Genomic DNA, 17,220 nt, shown 5'->3' with positions numbered 1-17,220 from the left:
TGTGCACACAATAACAACAGGCTTGGTGATGAAGAAGAAGCACATTTTAAAAGAAGAGAAAAATGGTGTAACTAAAGGATCAAAACAGACTTTGAAATAAATTTCAAAATATTGCAGAATATTTTAAGATTCTAACATCCAAAATACTTGATAACTTGAAATATTTTAAATATTGCAAAAGTTGAAACATTAAACAACAGGATACAAAAAATATAATGCTCCTAAAAGCTTCACAGTTTTTTCTGATATCAGTCATCAGTAACAAGGTCATTTACTGACATATTATTAATACATTAGGTTCCTTTGTACTTAAGCAGACATATTCAGGATTGTGCTGTACCTGTTCTGGGTCTGGATCTGGTTTTACACATACAGCACAGGATCAGGACCATGAACACTGACTTAGAAGTAAAGGAAGTAGAAGTTGGTGCCCTGTTCTACGATTTGACTAATTTCAACCGACACGTCCGCAGGTTCGGAGCTGGCCCTCATGTACAACGATGCATCCGTGCTGGAGAACCATCACCTCGCTGTGGGCTTCAAACTGCTCCAAGAGGACAACTGTGACATCTTTCAGAACCTCCCCAAGAAACAGAGAGACTCCCTCCGCAAGATGGTCATTGACATGGTGAGAGCGCTGCTCCTCTTGCGCGAGGCGCCGACATAACTTTTAGTTCAACTGTCACCCACGTGTGAAGCATGAACACACGTCAGTGAAGCAGAGCAGCTGAAGATGGTGGTGTTTGTGCGTGTCGGTGTCGTCGTCCTCGTCTGTAGGTGCTGGCTACAGATATGTCCAAACACATGAACTTCTTGGCGGACATGAAGACGATGGTGGAGACCAAGAAGGTGACGAGTTTGGGAGTCCTGCTGCTCGACAACTACTCTGACCGCATCCAGGTTAGAGCAACTCCTGTTGACATCACATCACAACACCACACACACTGTAGTGCTCCTGACATGACACTGTAACAGCATACTAAGCAAGTAAATGCATGTGCGATAGTGTGACTATAATCAACAGTGGAGATTATGTTTGTGTACACTACGAGTTCTATAATAGAAATGATTGAAATACATTTTTCAGCATCAGTGAAAATATGACTCTACTCAAGTCAGATTATTAATTTATCACGTTCATACACAACAGAAGTTAAACAAATGAGATAGACGTGAAACAAAGAAGACAGTAAAAACAAAAAGCCATAACAGAATATTAAAAGAAATTAAAAAACAATTATTACTAAAAAAAAAAACATGAGGATACACAAACAATAACAAATACTGAAAAAAGAAAAAGCAATTATATTGGGCCTAATCTGGAAATGTCAGTGAAATTTCTGTCGGTTTAATGTCTTAAATTGACATTTGAATGCTGATGGTTGGCGACCTGATCGATGAATTGAAAAGTCATATCCTGTATATTCTATTAAAGAGTCATTAATCTGACATTTTATAGAAACTTGAGATCATCAATAATAAAAAGTGAGGACTGAACAATGCGCAGTAACTCTCAGACAGTCAGCAGCCAGTTTCTATATGAACCGGAGAACACGAGGCTGAGTCGATGTTATGGTGCTGCTGCCCCCTTCTGGACATTTACTCGTCATTACATCTGCACAGTGAATGTTGCGCTGATGACAGAATGAGAGAAAAATGATTATTCTTTAGCCAGTGAAAACCAAAGAAGTAAAACTAAGATGATAAAGTCATTGTGGTATTTATCTTCTCAGTTCAATTAATGCAAATTGGTATTGTTTTTTTGTTTGTTGTTGTTGTATCTATTTAGTTTCTCAGTAATACAGTGTGTCATTTCTATTATCTTTGCTGTTTCACAGAAAGTGTTTTCCCTTTCTTTAGACAAGCAGTAGATGAACTGGGTTTTTATTGTGACAGCTGCTGTGGCTCAACAGACAAATAAAACAGCCCCACTTTTAGAGGCACAAAAACATCACAGTCCCACCCAGTCAGACCCACAGGTGATCGTCCCTGAAGCTCCCTGGATGACTGTAACTGCATATTTCTGGGTTATTCTTCGTTATGAGATTGTCTGGTTGATCTTTGTCTGACTGTTGTTTCTCCTCCAGGTTCTGCAGAACATGGTCCACTGTGCCGACCTGAGCAACCCAACCAAACCGCTGGAGCTCTACCGCCGGTGGACGGACCGCATCATGGTGGAGTTCTTCACCCAGGGAGACAGAGAGCGGGACAAGGGCATGGAGATCAGTCCCATGTGTGACAAACACAACGCCTCCATAGAGAAGAACCAGGTAACACCTGACAGACAGGAAACGCCGATTTTTGTTTTCTTTCTACTTCGATAATATCATGCCAGTTATTTCCTCACTTAACAGATTAATTGATGGAGTTAAAAAAAAAAGAAGAACTTTTTGATATGTTAAGAAATGTTGGCAATATGCGGATATATTAACACTTTCATATGTAGTGTGACATCCTGTGTTAAAAAAAATATAATACTTATAATTGAACCCTCTGTCCAACGAAATTCATCCAAAATGTTTTCTGTCCCCCCCACCCCCCACCTGTTATGTTTGTTTTTGTTATTATTACTTTTATAACTAGGTGGGCTTTATCGACTACATCGTGCACCCTCTGTGGGAGACCTGGGCGGACTTGGTGCACCCTGACGCCCAGGACATCCTGGACACGCTGGAGGACAACAGGGAGTGGTACCAGAGCATGATCCCCCGCAGTCCCTCGCCCTCCAGCCCCGAGGAGCACCATGCTGAGGTGGAGCCCGGAGGAGGAGGAGGAGGAGGAGGAGGAGGAGCTGCGGGAGCAGGAGGGGCCATCACTTCTGGGGGAGGCGGGGAGGGAGGCGGGGGAGGAGGGGACAAGTTCCAGTTTGAACTTACACTGGAGGAAGAGGAGGAGGACGAGGAGGAGCTGGAGTCTGACCTGGAGAGCCCCCTGGAGGAGGAGTCCCAGTCGGGCGGGGAGAGGCATCGCGACTCCTCCTCCCCCTCTCTGTCCCCAGACCCCCGCGCCAGCAGCAGGTACCGCCCCCCCTCGCCTCACCCGTCCCGGAACCTGAATCTGGCTGCCATGACGGTGCGGAGCCCCCTTCCCCACAGGACGCTGGCCTCCCCGGGGCGGGAAGGTGCCGACAAGGACAGAGAACTGAGCCAGGAGGGCGACGGCGTAGCCTGCCTGCGCATGGGCACGTAACAACCAGCACAACCTGCCCCGCCCGAGAGACACGGGTGCCGGGTGTACGGAGACGGCGGCAGGGCAAGCCTTTACCAATAATGTCTGTAAAATCACCACGGTCCCTTTACACTGGAGACACCCTCTCTGGAGAACAGAGGGAGTTTCCCCCTCTGATTTATTTTTATTTTTCAGCAAGAAGAATAGTTTTAGCCTCTCTTCGGGTGCCTGATAGGCCTTTTGTGTCCTGTCCTGGTTTGTTGTAGCTTCAGTTTGGAGTGTCCCAGACAAAAACTGCCGCATTTAAACCGGGAAGAAGTGGAGCCGAGGCCTGCACTCTTAACAGGAGGTGACAAAGGTAAAGGAAACGTCTTCCTCCAAAACAACTGTGACATTCGGACATGAGCAGTGGATGAGGGTCACAGAGGTGTGACAGGGTCTTGGACATTATTTTGCACCATAGTTTTAGTTTAGGATTTAAAATTATTGAGTCCTCGTCGGAATAAGTGAGTATGATTTTATTTGCGAGAATGGTGTGAGAGATGAATCATTTTACCAAATACAGGATGTAGATGAGAGCGAGAATATCGATGGACTTAAACCTCAGGGTATGAAGAGAAACATAAATCTAATGTAGCACAGCTGTACTGGGTACCCCGAACCTGACCCCTGACCCCTGACCCCCACCTGTCTTTCCTGTTTGATTTACCTCCAAGCCAGAGACAAATGAGACTCTGTTTCACCTGCGTGTCTCTACATTTAATTAAAACCCTTTAATAGACAATTTGGCAACTGAAGCAGTCAAATGATATAAACTAAAAACCAGCTTGTAGCACCACAGAAACAGAAGACTGAAGGAGACTGCACCCCAGTCTCACCTGTTGAAAAGACAAATGACACCACCTGTATAATTCGTTTGAGCTTTATTTTTTATTTTTTTTTACCTGAGATGGTCTGAAATTGTTTCTGTCGTTGTTTTGATTTTGGAATTCGTTGTACATTTGCTGGTCTCGTCTGTGTTTGTGTGCCGCAAAAGCATTTTTTTGTAATCAGGGTGCCTCCGGTCCGCAGTAACACTTTGCCGTCTCTGCCGTTCAGCTCTTGGAATTCAGTCACACTAAGGGCTTCACCCACTGTAGGCCTACTGATCACACAAACACAGTGCGGGACATTTGACCAGAGTCGCCTGGAGGCAGGGCCGGAAACAAACCAACGGACATCTCAGCAGAGACAGACAGCTGAGCGTTAAAGTTCCCAGCCCTCTGGAGGATCGTCCAGAAACGATTAAAGCACATCAGTGAACCGCAGTGTTGCACATGTGACGTGTTCTCCGGGAACATGGGCACTGTAGTTTATTTTTTACACCGTCCTGCTGATGTAGCGACTGCCGCTCAACTAATGTGTATTAATGTGTGACTGAAAATAGTCCCAACAAATGAACTTTTTACTACGATTTAAAGAACATTTGCCCAAAATCTACAGTGGCCAGTTATTTAATTGAATTACTTTACGGTTTTTAAAAAGAAAATAGTACATTTATAACCTGTATTTATTTATTTTTTTAGATTTAATGGTTTTAAATGTATAGAACAAACATATTGTTTATTTGATTCATTTCAGAAGGTTTTTTTTTTTTTTCAAAATAAGAAGAGCAAAGAAGGATGCCAGCCTTATTCTTTACAGTGGAGGTTTTAGCTATTTGAAATGGCAGAAAATGACATTTTAAATATCAAACCTCAGCCACAGCTAAACGGTGATCTCTTATCGGAACTAAATAATCTGCTTCGAAGGGTTATATTTTCCCCAAATCAATAATGAAATCACAGTGGTGTGTTTTCCCGCCCTGCCGACAGGTACCGATGTCGAAAAAGACCTTCAAGGAGCTCATTTTCCGGAGCCGCTGACAAACATGAATCGCCTGTATTTCAAACTAAACCGATTGTGTTCATCAGGTTTTCCGTCTTATTTGGTAGATAAAGTGCTCGACTGGGATGAACGTGTGCCACAAGTGTTGAAAACACGCAAACACCTGCCAGCCTCCGATGCTGTACATTTTTACACTAGAGATTTTAACTCGATGATTGTATCGAAGTCATTAACTTTATAGTATTAGTTTTTACAAATGATTCATGTTAACAGTATTTAAAGCAGACAATTTACTAGACTTTGTGCAGCTTAGGATCAGTCTGTTCAGCCCTTTCCTAATCAGATAGCTGAGACCTCAGAATGTGTGTAGTTTCAGGTGTTTTATGACCTCCGTGTCTTTCTGTACCAAGTACACGTTCAATCTAGAGCAGTGTTTGTCGCCGTCACTGAGGTAGAAAGACCAGGAAGTGAGCCAGCACTACACAAGACATGATGCACTCCCTGGTCAGGCAGTAGTAGAAAACACTAGTCGAACAGTATTTCATGAACTCAGCTAGTAAGCTTTATTGATCAGCCTTATGTGTGTTAGGAGAGGTTCGAGCTTCGCGTTAAAGGACCATTGTGCTGGTTTTTAAATGCCGACTCTCAGATCGTTGTTTGACAAAAAAAAAAAAATTCTGAAGATTTCTCCACAGTCTTAAAAAAGGGAGAAATTTTCCTCATGTCCACAATTTATTTAATTTTTGTTATGCAACTATTCGTTTTTTTTTTTGTTGTTTTTTTTTTAAAGATTTACAGCTTCAGTCAACAGAAATGACCTTCAGACTGAGTACCACGGATAGTAGAGTCACATAGAACTGAAGTGCGATGAACATATTTTATTTTATTTTGATAGAATAATGCTAGCCATATCCTGAAGTGAAAATGACCGGTGCTCAGCTTTGACGTTAGCTGCATGGAGAGCAGTCGTTTTGAGTTGATCCAAAGAGTTTCTGAAGAATGTCTTCACACATGTTCTGAGTAGATTCGCTGTCATTTCACAGAATTAATATATTAATTTAAAGCAGTCAAATGACAGAGAAATTCAGCCGGCTTATTTCTTATTATTTTTCAGGTTGTACTCATGTTGCACTTTAACCTTCCAGTGTACAAATAAACCCCCAAAATGCCCTCACATGATGAAAATGCCGTGAAAACCTCTGCAGCTTCTGTTTTTTTTGTTTGTTTAATTCCCCAGACCTCCCCTCCAGCAAGCACCATCAGTACACCAGAGTTTCTGGCTGTACATGAGAAGAGTCAGGATCTAAACGGGCTGATTGTAAAGAAAGGTGAACCTCGCTTTCATAATGTATTGCGTCACAAAGATTGCAGCCTCTTTGGTCTCTGCTTTAAAAGGTGCTCTGTGATCTGTAACCTTTCAATAAGCTTACTCTTCCTTTCCAAGCTTTGACTCTCGGTTCCACTAAACATCTCTAAATCTTTCTTTACCCGGGCAGTTTAAACCTCAATCGCTATTAAGCCAGAGAACCTTTTTAGGGAACCGGTTAGTGTTGATCCAATAATTCAAGACGACTGAACAAACAGCTTTCTCTCTTTAAAGGGAGAAAACAAAGTTGAGCAAACCTTTGATGTTTTCATGTTCAATATGACGGAAAAAAAGAGTTAAAAGACCAGAAAGTCAGACCTCAAACCTCAAAATATAAATTGTATGCGCACTCTAAAAACTATTTGCAGCACCATCACAGAATTATAAAACTAAGAGAAATAAAATATCTCCTTTAGATTTGTTCTTTTTCTGAAAGATCATGTTTATATTTATACCTTAATATGTAAAAAAAATGTCACCTCTAAAATTCTCTGCTTCCCTCCGTGTGGCTGGAGCAAAGACCCATTCTGCTGTAAACACCATCTGTAGACTGTCTGCAGCTCTCCTGCAGCTCAGCAAGTGACTGGTTTCTATATTTCCAGTCAGTGTGAAGGAAACTGAATCACTGACTTCAAACATCATGAAATCACTCAAATCAGAAGCACTTCATTTGGATACAAAGAGAAATTGGGCACTTTTTTTTTTTTTTTTTTAGGAAAACCATCACGTACGAGTTGCGCATGGCATTTTCATAATGTGGGATGCTTTTAAACATTTTCAGATGAACCAACAGTTTGTCAGCTGAAGGATTTTTTAAATTTTTTTTACATTTTTGCAACGCGATCAACAACAATCTGAGGACTTGTGTCGGCGTGTTAAATTCCACTCTGTGGCTCTTTACAGGAAGACATCAGTGCCATACAGTGTTAGATGTTGACGAGCAGGAGCGTCTCTGCTTCCTCTCCGTTATTGTGTCGCGCTGATGCTGCCTCCGTTAATGTTCATGCTGTCTCGTTTCCTCAGCCTCTGTGTCGTGCAAACTTCTATACGAGATATTTATTCTTTGAATGTGTCCATCGAGACAAAAGTACTGTAACATAGGACATTTGATTTTATGTTCTGGAGCCTAAAAATCAAGTCTACTTTACAAAAACGTATACACCTGCCACTCCGATGTTTTTGTCAAAGAAATGAACTATATTTTTGTTTCGCATTTTAAGCCAAAAGAGTCTCGGGAGTTCAGGGTGTTTCAAGTGGAAAATGCCAATAAATTCTATGGAAATCTACATCTGTTTGGCTGTTTTCAGTTTCTTTGTTCTTTAGCTATGAAACAGGTCTTTCACATGGAAACAATGTCGGCCAAGAGTTAAATGTAGGAGCTCAGATTTAATGCGATTTTATATCCAAACACAAAACAAGAGCGATTAAATGATCTGCCTTGTGACAGGAAAAACTCATTATATTCCCCCATTTACATGGGTATTAACAATAATTAAAAAAAAAAAAAAAACATTCCGTAATTAACAATAAACATAGGAGTGTAATTTAACATGTTACACTTGGCAGTTTTCCTGCAGGACGCAGACATTTTAAAGTTCAGCAGAAGCTTCTGTTGAGCCGGACCGGAGCTCCAGTGCAGGCTGGAGGCTTCACCCCCTGTAGGGACAAACCACACAAGAACGGTCACAGCTCGTCACAAGTAGGAAACTAATCACCATGTTCACCAAGGAGATAAGAGACTTCTGTACTTTAGTATTGAAAGGCATGACAGGTTCTCCAGTAAACTTGTAAGTTATGTTGAGGCTTATTAAAAAAAAAAAAAAAAAAAAAAAACTTGTTGTCCCTGAAGTTCTGAATATGAATTTCTAACAGAATTGATGATACTCATCTCAAAGTGGACTGACAGTAACAAAAGTTAATTGAGTCCTTACCTTGTAGAGGTCACAAACCAAACTGAAGAGGGACGACATCGCCTTGTCTTCATTCTCTTCCGTGTGTTTCTGTAACAAGTCATAACCTTTTAGTTTGAATTGCATTTCTTCCATCATCCCAACTGAGATAATATATATATATTTTTTTTTTTTTTAGGCAGCTGACCGCTCTAACAAGTGGACACCTCAGAGCAGATAACAGCTTCAAAATCATACAACTTTTTACCCCGTTGAAGGTGACCCAAGGGACGCGTGTGTGGGCAGGGTTCAGAGCTCGGGTCGTGACAGCGTTGACGTGCATTAGATGCTTTCCCAGATCTCCTGTCACACAGGAGTCCACGCTGGACCAAGAGACAGAGGGAGCGTGCATCTGGAGACACTGAGATGACAAGACGGAGTCCGAAACAAAGGAAGATAGTTCTTTATGGCAATACAGTATGTTTATGGATGTATAGTCATATTGCAGAAGGAGTTTGACTCTAATCCAACTCCTTTTTGATGTTTTTGTCTGGATGCTCATGTTTTGTCTGACACTTTCAACGTTCGAATCCTGAAGATTTAAATGCATTCGACTTGAATTTCCTTTTTAATTACAATCTGGCCAGATGAACAGAATCGTTACATACTGAGACGAAGAGCACAGTGATGTCAGTAATGTGTGGCATCTCCAAGAAGACTGGACTGGAAATCTTATCCGATAACTCGCGCTGCCTTCACTAAAGGACTGTGTTGTAAAGCTGCGACCAGCAGATGTTGCATTTCATTGAATCTACGTTAAGCTTGTGTGGAAAGAAATGATAAAAAAAAAAAAAAAAATTGGAGTTGTGACCAAAACTATGCAAATAAGACTCCAGAAAAAGAAAGCTGTTTTTTTTTTGTTGTTTTTTTCTGCGGATACTCACATGATCTGCTGCACCGAGAACATCTGCAGCCGACTCCATGCAGCGGATGATGTGAAATGCAAGCGCACGTCCCGTTATATGGATGACGCAGGCCTGGGGAAGAGATCGATTAATCTAAAAAAATCTTTCAATGTCTCAAATGAGAAAAGGCTAAAGGAGTTCCCTCACGGACCTCAATCATGTTTGCTCTGCATTCGGGCTCTCCGTGCTGACAGATGAAGGGAGAATTTGCCGACAGGTGCTCCTGCAAGAGATGAAGCGTCAGTTCTTACTGGGCGTGTGCACGTGTCTACTGGCTTATTGGAGGTCAAAACTGCCAGTAGGACTTCCTCCGACGTCGTCACACCTTCTCTCCATTTCAGAGCTGCGTTGCATCAACGGAGGGAGGTTGAGAGTACCTGAGCGTTCCCGTAGGGCACCAGTTTAACGGCCATGATGTCGCGCAGCATCATCCAGGTGGGGAACAGCTGCTCGGTGATGAAGAGTCTACATTGTGGACACAGAGTCTCGTAGTACAGAGTGACAGATACTGGAGGAACAGCCTGGTTTGGCCTGGTGGCATTGTTCTCCATACACTGTTTCTGAACCTACACAAGTAAAAAAAAAAAAAAAAATTTAAATACAAGGGACGCAAGTTTGTATTATTGACCATGAAGATGGAGAAACAAGCTTCTACCAAAAAAAATAAAAATAAAAAAATAAAATTGTATCAATTAAAATGATCAAATGAGAAGATTTCCTTCTTTTCCACTGAAAACTTGCAATGGGCTTTTTTAATGACAGCAGCTTTTACGTTGCAGAATATTCTGCATGAATATATTAGGCAATCTTTAATCTGATCAAGTTTGTGTGATCTGACCCGGAGCTGCTCTGCCGGTCACATGAAGAACCTCTGGTGTTCAATTTCTGAGGCATGACTCTCATTTAAGCCCAGACCAGGGCCAAACATTTTTTTTTTTTTTTTTTTTTTAAGTCTTCAGCAATCAGGGATACCAGTGCTCAGTGTTGTATCCCCTTATGAGCAGCTGAACTAAGCTTCAGAGAGTTTACAGTTTCCTTATACATGCAAATATTTGCAAGCCGTCAAATATTCACCAAAAACAAGAGATGATGACTTCAGGTTCGAACAATTCCAATAATAACAACAACAGCAACAATACCCTGTGTTTAGACCAAGAAATAACACGGAGAAAACAAATGTTCACATTAAACGTGAACATTTATGCATGTTCAGCTGCAACGAATTACTTTTGTCAGGTTAATTGATTTTAAGCTAAATTTCTTATAAGAAAATAAACACCACTGACCCTCAATACAATAGACTCCAGTGTTGTTGTTGTTGTTGTTGTTGTTGTTTTACTCACCTTACATTCTATAGCAATTTCCAATGATCGACACCACTGAGATGGAGGGTGTCGACAGCCCGGTTTGGGATGAGACGTCCCAAAACCTCTCCGGGCACTGCAGAGCAGTAAAAACGCGGCCAGCAGTCCTGAACGCTTCATGTCTGTTATCGGCAGTAGAGTTCACTTCGCACGGCTGAAGAACGAGGACCGGGAGGCTGAAGCGATATGGTCAGCAGGGATGATTGACTGCTGCTGCCTTCAAGAATCCTCGGACATTTCTGTTTCGGCATTCGTGAGCGTGACAAAAACAACAACAAAACCACGTTTAACTGATCGAAAACTGAGATTAACCGGAGTATTTCAAACATGCGGGACGAAGTCTAAGAAATTGAGACATATTTTAATGCTGAAAAGGAAACAGAAACAACATAAATACTACTGAGGGCTTTAATTGAAGAACCTAAAACATCGTCAGCCTACCCTCTAGTGGTCGCACACGAGCAGAACGGGGTTTATCAGCATCGTCTCATTTGTAATTAGGGCCCGAGCACCAATGGTGCGAAAGCCCTATTGTTTTTCGTAAAAATTCTTCTTTTTCTTTTTACGTAAAGCGATTTGCCTTTTTTTTTGGAGGCTTTATCATATTCAAAAACTCGTGAAAGTGGATACGCGTGTCTCTCCCGGCGAAAAATGTCGTATTCTAGTGGAGTCGCGAGTGGGCGTGGCCAAATGGCTCGAGAGCGCCCCCTAAAGAGATGCCCCGGCGGCCACATTTACCTAAATTCACGAAACGAGACAAAAAAATAGCAACTTTAAGGCGGGGATATGCGGTCCCTCGCGCACTGCGCGTCGGGGAGGCGGCGCGCGGGAGTGCGAGGGCCCGTATATCACTGCTTGCAGTTTTAATTATTATTTATACATGGTAGAAAAATAATGAAAAAATAAATACAATAGCAATTACAATAAAAAAAAATTTTTTTAAAACGTTTTACTTGTAAGTCTTAATTGTACAGACATGTCATTTATTGATCTGCTCCTTCTGCAGCTCAGGTTTTGCATCTGAACACAGACACACTATAGTTTTACATCTGGACACAGACACACTGTAGTTTTATTTCCAGCAAGAAAGCTGGGAAATTGTTTGTTTTTTCTATTGAACTTACTTTAACTACATTCGTAGACCTTGGATTATCATCAGCTTGACCCAGCTAGTTGAAGATGAGGTCCAGGCACCTTCACATCCAGATGGAAGAAGCACTACTCAAGGTAAGACTCTGTTGACACTGTGATTGGGTTTGTGTTTCTGTTGGGAGCTTCTTCTTTTTTTTTTTTAAGCCAGGTAACAAACTGCTGGACTTGAATAGCTTCCACCTCTATGATACTGTGTCCATATTGTTTACTTGGTTATATTTCTAGTATTGTGCTGCTCCAGACTATGAATAGCCAACACAGTAAACCTATGGTGTAAACCATGGTGTTATATTGCACTTGTTTTCCAACAAGCAAGTCTCATTGAGGTTGTAAACCTTTTCTTTTTTTCTTGCAAGTCTGGCGTACTAATACCGCACAGAACAATTCTATGTGTAGTAAATGACTTCAACCTACCTCTAGATGCTTGTAAAGACACTGAATGTGGTCTTGTGGTGGAGTACATTGTGTTTTCAGTCTTTGTAGAGTTTAACCTTGCAGTTTTGCTCTTACACAGGCTTATTATGTAAATGGTATTTGTGGTGTCAGCTGGCTTGTACTTTGTGAAGACCTGTGTTTTTGGATCAAACACTGTCTTCTACCTTATACAAAAAGTACTTAAGTAATTATATTCAACTAATACTCACAACAACTCATTAGACCGTAATTTCAAATTTATTTGGGATCTGAAAGTGCATACATGAACAGTTTTATTCTGAAGTAGGTAAAGTCAGGTTTTACACCAACATAAATGTTTGAAACCAGTTTTTCTTCAGATATGACTCCTAAAAGGAAACACGAGCTATTTCTGATTGAAGACAACACGCTGAATGTCATTGCATAATCAATACAGTAAATAAACATTTACAGTAACTGCATTTTCTCACAGCAATAGGTTATTGACTAAGGGCAACTAAATTGTTAAGATAAAATTAAAAAGACTAGTCCATACAGCCACAATGGGAAAAACAAATTAAAGTCAAAGTTACAGAAAACACTATGTTGAATGTGATTCAGAGACACATAGAGGTATTTGATTGCACAGCTCAAAGTCCCTGGATTTCAAATGTTTACAAAAGTTGATCATGATCCTCTCATTTAATTCAGGACAAAAAGGATAACAAACTCCCAAAGTAGTTTGTTACTCAACTACTAGATCCCATCATATTATGGCATGGAAGAAAATTCAAGGCGATAGCCCATCTAGTGAATAGCACCCTAGCACTGTGTTAATGTAAATATATTCTGACCAACCTCTCTCCTCTTAATCAATAATCACTTCAAACCCATAATAGACACCATTTCAGTACTTGCTAATCTTCAACATCATACCTTCCCACATACCACACTCAACCTACCTACAGCTCCCAGGCTCTGTTCATACTGTCAGTTAAAATCTGATTTATATGCATATCTGACTGAAATCTGCTCATATGTTGCAAATCTTAACAGCCAACAATTATGAGATCTGAGATTAACCAAAGTGATTCAAACCACATTTGTCTGTAGTTTGAAATATGACTCAAATGATTTTTCTTTTAGCAAATTTGTTTAGGTCTGGCAGCTTTGATAAGGTTTCAGGTGTTGTTGTTTTTTTTTTATTCTTTGACTTTTGCGGCCATGTAAAGTTTACATGTATCAAATGTACAGGAAACATACTAGCTGGTGGCAGAGATTCAGTGACAGCTGTCTGTCTGGACCCCTGGACAGTGATAACAGCATTGACAGCTGCATGAAATACAGCAGAGCAGGCAAATCTCATCCGCGTCTGATGCCTCCCCTTTTTCTTTTTTTTTTTTAATAAAGGCTGAGTTGTAGCTGCTCTTCCAGTAATGTTATACGTTCACATTACTATAGGAATGGATGGGGATAACATAAAAAAAAAAAAAAAATTAGGATTACCACTTGGACACACTGATCTGATCTGATCACTTGCAGGATGTTATGCAGACAGTCAAGCAGGATGATCCGATATGCAAAACAAATTGAATTGGACTGACAGCCTTGGCATTGCTTTAGACTCTATGTACTGCACATAACTAGTTCCTTCACTTAACAATCTTTAACCCCGGACCTAAACATTTGTACAACAACCTGTTCACCACACTGAATATTGATCTTATTAATGCTTCAAAAATCCGTAAATTGTTTGTGTTGAAAACTGCATTAAGTTATTTTTATTTAATTTGTTTTACCAGTTATTGCAGGCAGTTTATATTTGTGTCATTTCTACAAAATCTGTGCCGGGCAATCACTTCATGATTAAGGTTAGGCAACTAGAATTGCTTAATTAAGGTTTGGGAATGATTGCCATTATAATTTAATATAAAAAAAAAAAAGCAAATATCGATTATTGATCTAAGGCGACAAACCGTAGTCATCGACCCCCGAGCTTCCACAAAACCTCCCTTTTGTTCTCTACCTTAAACAATACACCACGTCCTGAATTTTCGTTAAGTGACATTGGATAAAAAATCTTATCCAGAATCGTCAAATGTTAACACAATTCTTTCGGCGGAAAAAAGAAAATCCCTCTCTGAATTAAACTTTCTCTAAAGCCATCGTTACACCACTTCAACACAGACCAACAAAGTTATCTTTTTTACACACATATTAATGGCTTCATTCAGTCTTTCCTGCATCCTGCAATATCAAGCCCTTCAGGTATCTCGTAAAGATACGTACACAGACTTAATCAACAAGAGAAGCAGCTAGAAAGTCCTTCCTAAAGGCATCTGACTGTTTGAAGCCAAACCAACGTTTTTGTCACTACACCACAGACCAGTTCAGCTGATTCTCTCTTCCATGCCATAAATCCATGGTATCTAACTCAAATTTTCAACAAACCTTTGAGAGCCAATCAACTACAAGAACAAATCTGGTGGCAAATTCAGATATAGAATACAGACGTGTAAAAGTCAAAATCTAAATGGCATTAATTTGTTCTTCTTATCATTTTAGTCATAAACACCGTATTTGTGAATAATCTGCTGATAAGAGTTTTCCCTTCAACAGTATTTTCTGTAGCTGTGCATAATTGTATTATCATCATAGTTGGTAAAACACTGGGTAGTAGTTCATGAAAAATTTGAGAACAGATGAACAAGATTGCTGATGGAATTACATCATGGCACACATTGCATGATCTGTGAAGCCAGTTATTCCCTGCGAAACAGTAAACATTTTTAAATGTGCTTTCAGTATCTATTTTGTTTTTGTTTGCACAGTGATAAAACATTAAATTTACAAAAAGAGACAACGACAACAGAAAAAGACCAAATTGTGCACACGTAATTACAAAGATATCTGACTTTACAGAACTAAATATTGTATCAAGTGGTCTGCTGATTAAAGGTGCCACAGACTAGAAGTACGTTTATTTATTTTTTTATCAGAGCTACGACACATCAATCTCATGAGCAACTTGTCTATATTTACAACCACCACATGTCCACCTGCTTTGATAACAGGGTGAATGTACATAAAGACAGTCATAGTATCTCCACCTCACACGAGATACTTGTGTGCAAATGCTATGCCTTGAATCTAAACCCCACAGAGCAGTGGTCTTGTCTGTTTTTGTGCACATGTAACCTGCATACCCTTTCTATATTCCTGCAACAGAATTTACTGAGATAAGTAATGTTCTTTTCTTTTTTTTTTTAAAGTTACAACATTAAATATATTTTTACTTAAATTTTAGACTTATTTAGCTCTCAATCTATTCAGTGTGCAAAAAGTACAAAAAAAAGACGGATAACCCGGATGACGAGGGACAGATACCTACATTTTGGTTTCGCTCAGGTTAGAAGTCATACTTGCACTGCCATGTGGTGGTTGTGGCACACTGTCCACAACCTGTGCAATGCAGCACTTGACATTTTACTACCGTGCAACACTATTGTAGACTGATGTGGTTACAAGCACAACAGACCACAACCAACATGAAAGCTCTTCCATTTGCTTGGCTCAAGCAGATATCACAGTTGGACTCTGTACAGGTGATCTCAGAGAAGTGCATTCAAGGAAAACTACAGCAATGAGTGCCTAGCACCGTAGATGGAGATAATGGAAAAGATAATAATAGTAATAACTGAGAATTTCACAGAATACAGGTAACCCATTGAAGTAAGGTAACAACATTTTTTTTTTGTTTTATAGCTGGTGGTGTGATTATAGTACCAAAACTGGTATCAAAACAGTACCCGCAGCCATAATGTTCATATTTGAATCACCAATATGTATTATACCTAGGAAGTCTTTTACACAAGATGGCATGCAAGAATCTAACATTTACACCTTTTCACTGCCACAAAGCAGGAATCTGACACCATATGTTCATCTCCCTTCATGGCAATAAACAGTCTGACAAAACTGATAACTTCAAGTTTACGTACACAATGACAATCGAGCACGTGTTTGACCATAAAGAGAGAAGTGCATTTAAAGTGGCACACAAACACATACAGAAAAAAAAACCAAAAAAAAAAACGTTAATCAGTCACAAAATGTAAAGTCAGCTATTCTTTTACATTTTGTATTTCTTTAGAAATTCTATCTTTATGGGCAACCCAAACTGACAATGCTATATTTTTTTTTGACAACTGTATTTCCCCCTATAAAAATAGTTTGATTGATTCACTGATTGATTAATCCACAAGCACCACTTCATCTCCACTCGCAAACTACACAATCAAAGGAGTCCCTGGGTCGCAAACCTGTTACCTATCCAGGACTGGAGGCACCTGGACACGTCTAAAATGTAAACAGTCTCAATTTGAAATCAATATAGACACAGTGTTCCATCAGCGTTTGAATATACCTCACATATAAGGAGAAAAAACAAAAATCATCCTATATATGGTCTGCTGACGTGTACCCTTTAAAAAAAAAAAAAAAAAAATCTAGTATTTATGATTTCATCAATTTTACGGTAATATTCTCTATTTGGTCCACCATAGCTGGAATCCTACCTTGTTAGCTTGTATCTAACTAGCTAGCTACCTAACATGCCGTAACAAGCAGCACTGATGGTAATTTTATTGGTCAATCATATTTAACACGAATTCTTTGCAACTTCTTTTAAACATAGTGTGTAATTTTAACAAAGATGTTTTGCCTTTCTGGCTTCTAGCTGTAGAAAACCTGGGGTGATGGCTAAAATTGAACAGTTACTTAAGTTCAGGGCCGCTAAAATTATGAACCTTTGTTTTCGTAATCGTTGTTTTTCTTAAAAGCTGCTATATAAGTCCAAAGGTTCACGTGCAAAATGTGAACTAAATTCAGTATGGCGATTAGGGGATTAAGGTCTATTTGGCTCTCATTTTTATCAAAATGATTCAATGTAATTTAGATATAATTCTTAAAAGCAATCAGTTGCAGGAAAGCAACTACCTTTTATAATAACTCTCCATTTGTGGATTCAGGGGCTGTTATATTTACCTTCTACTGAG

At 39.9% G+C, this 17,220-nt stretch overlaps 2 protein-coding genes across 2 annotated transcripts in view; one reads left to right on the top strand and one right to left on the bottom strand.

The window, feature by feature from the left end:
- Positions 1-7,686, top strand: part of pde4cb (phosphodiesterase 4C, cAMP-specific b) — a 75,681-nt gene extending 67,995 nt beyond the window's left edge. The window contains exons 12-15 of the mRNA XM_069702367.1: positions 474-628; positions 778-900; positions 2,088-2,270; positions 2,584-7,686. Of these exons, the coding sequence (XP_069558468.1) occupies positions 474-628; positions 778-900; positions 2,088-2,270; positions 2,584-3,189 (1,067 nt within the window). The 3' untranslated portion in view covers positions 3,190-7,686. The remainder of the gene's footprint in view (positions 1-473; positions 629-777; positions 901-2,087; positions 2,271-2,583) is intronic.
- A 13-nt stretch (positions 7,687-7,699) lies between these two features.
- Positions 7,700-10,799, bottom strand: ifi30b (IFI30 lysosomal thiol reductase b). Its single transcript, XM_069702372.1, has 7 exons — positions 10,598-10,799; positions 9,632-9,820; positions 9,406-9,477; positions 9,234-9,326; positions 8,558-8,710; positions 8,332-8,400; positions 7,700-8,056 (listed from the first exon to the last, which is right to left on the bottom strand). Exons 1-7 carry the CDS (start codon positions 10,736-10,738, stop codon positions 7,997-7,999), a joined length of 777 nt encoding a protein of 258 aa, XP_069558473.1. The 5' UTR covers positions 10,739-10,799; the 3' UTR covers positions 7,700-7,996.
- Positions 10,800-17,220: the final 6,421 nt, after the last annotated feature.

This window comes from Brachyistius frenatus, unplaced genomic scaffold (genome assembly GCF_029030835.1).
Source record: "Brachyistius frenatus isolate BFR_SWC_R1_liver_20210118 unplaced genomic scaffold, ASM2903083v1 Contig_41, whole genome shotgun sequence".
NCBI lineage: Eukaryota > Metazoa > Chordata > Actinopteri > Embiotocidae > Brachyistius > Brachyistius frenatus.
Note: the sequence above shows the minus strand (reverse complement) of the source record. Positions and strands in the feature narration are given on the sequence as shown.

Bases quoted from the DNA above. Each gene is read 5' to 3' on its own strand.
- ifi30b (XM_069702372.1), bottom strand. From the start codon at position 10,738: ATGAAGCGTTCAGGACTGCTGGCCGCGTTTTTACTGCTCTGCAGTGCC. The intron at 9,821-10,597 runs GTGAGTAAAACA...TTACTTGTGTAG, and splicing joins AAATTGCTATAGAATGTAAG to GTTCAGAAACAGTGTATGGA. The intron at 8,401-8,557 runs GTAAAAAGTTGT...GACTTGTTACAG, and splicing joins CTTGGGTCACCTTCAACGGG to AAACACACGGAAGAGAATGA.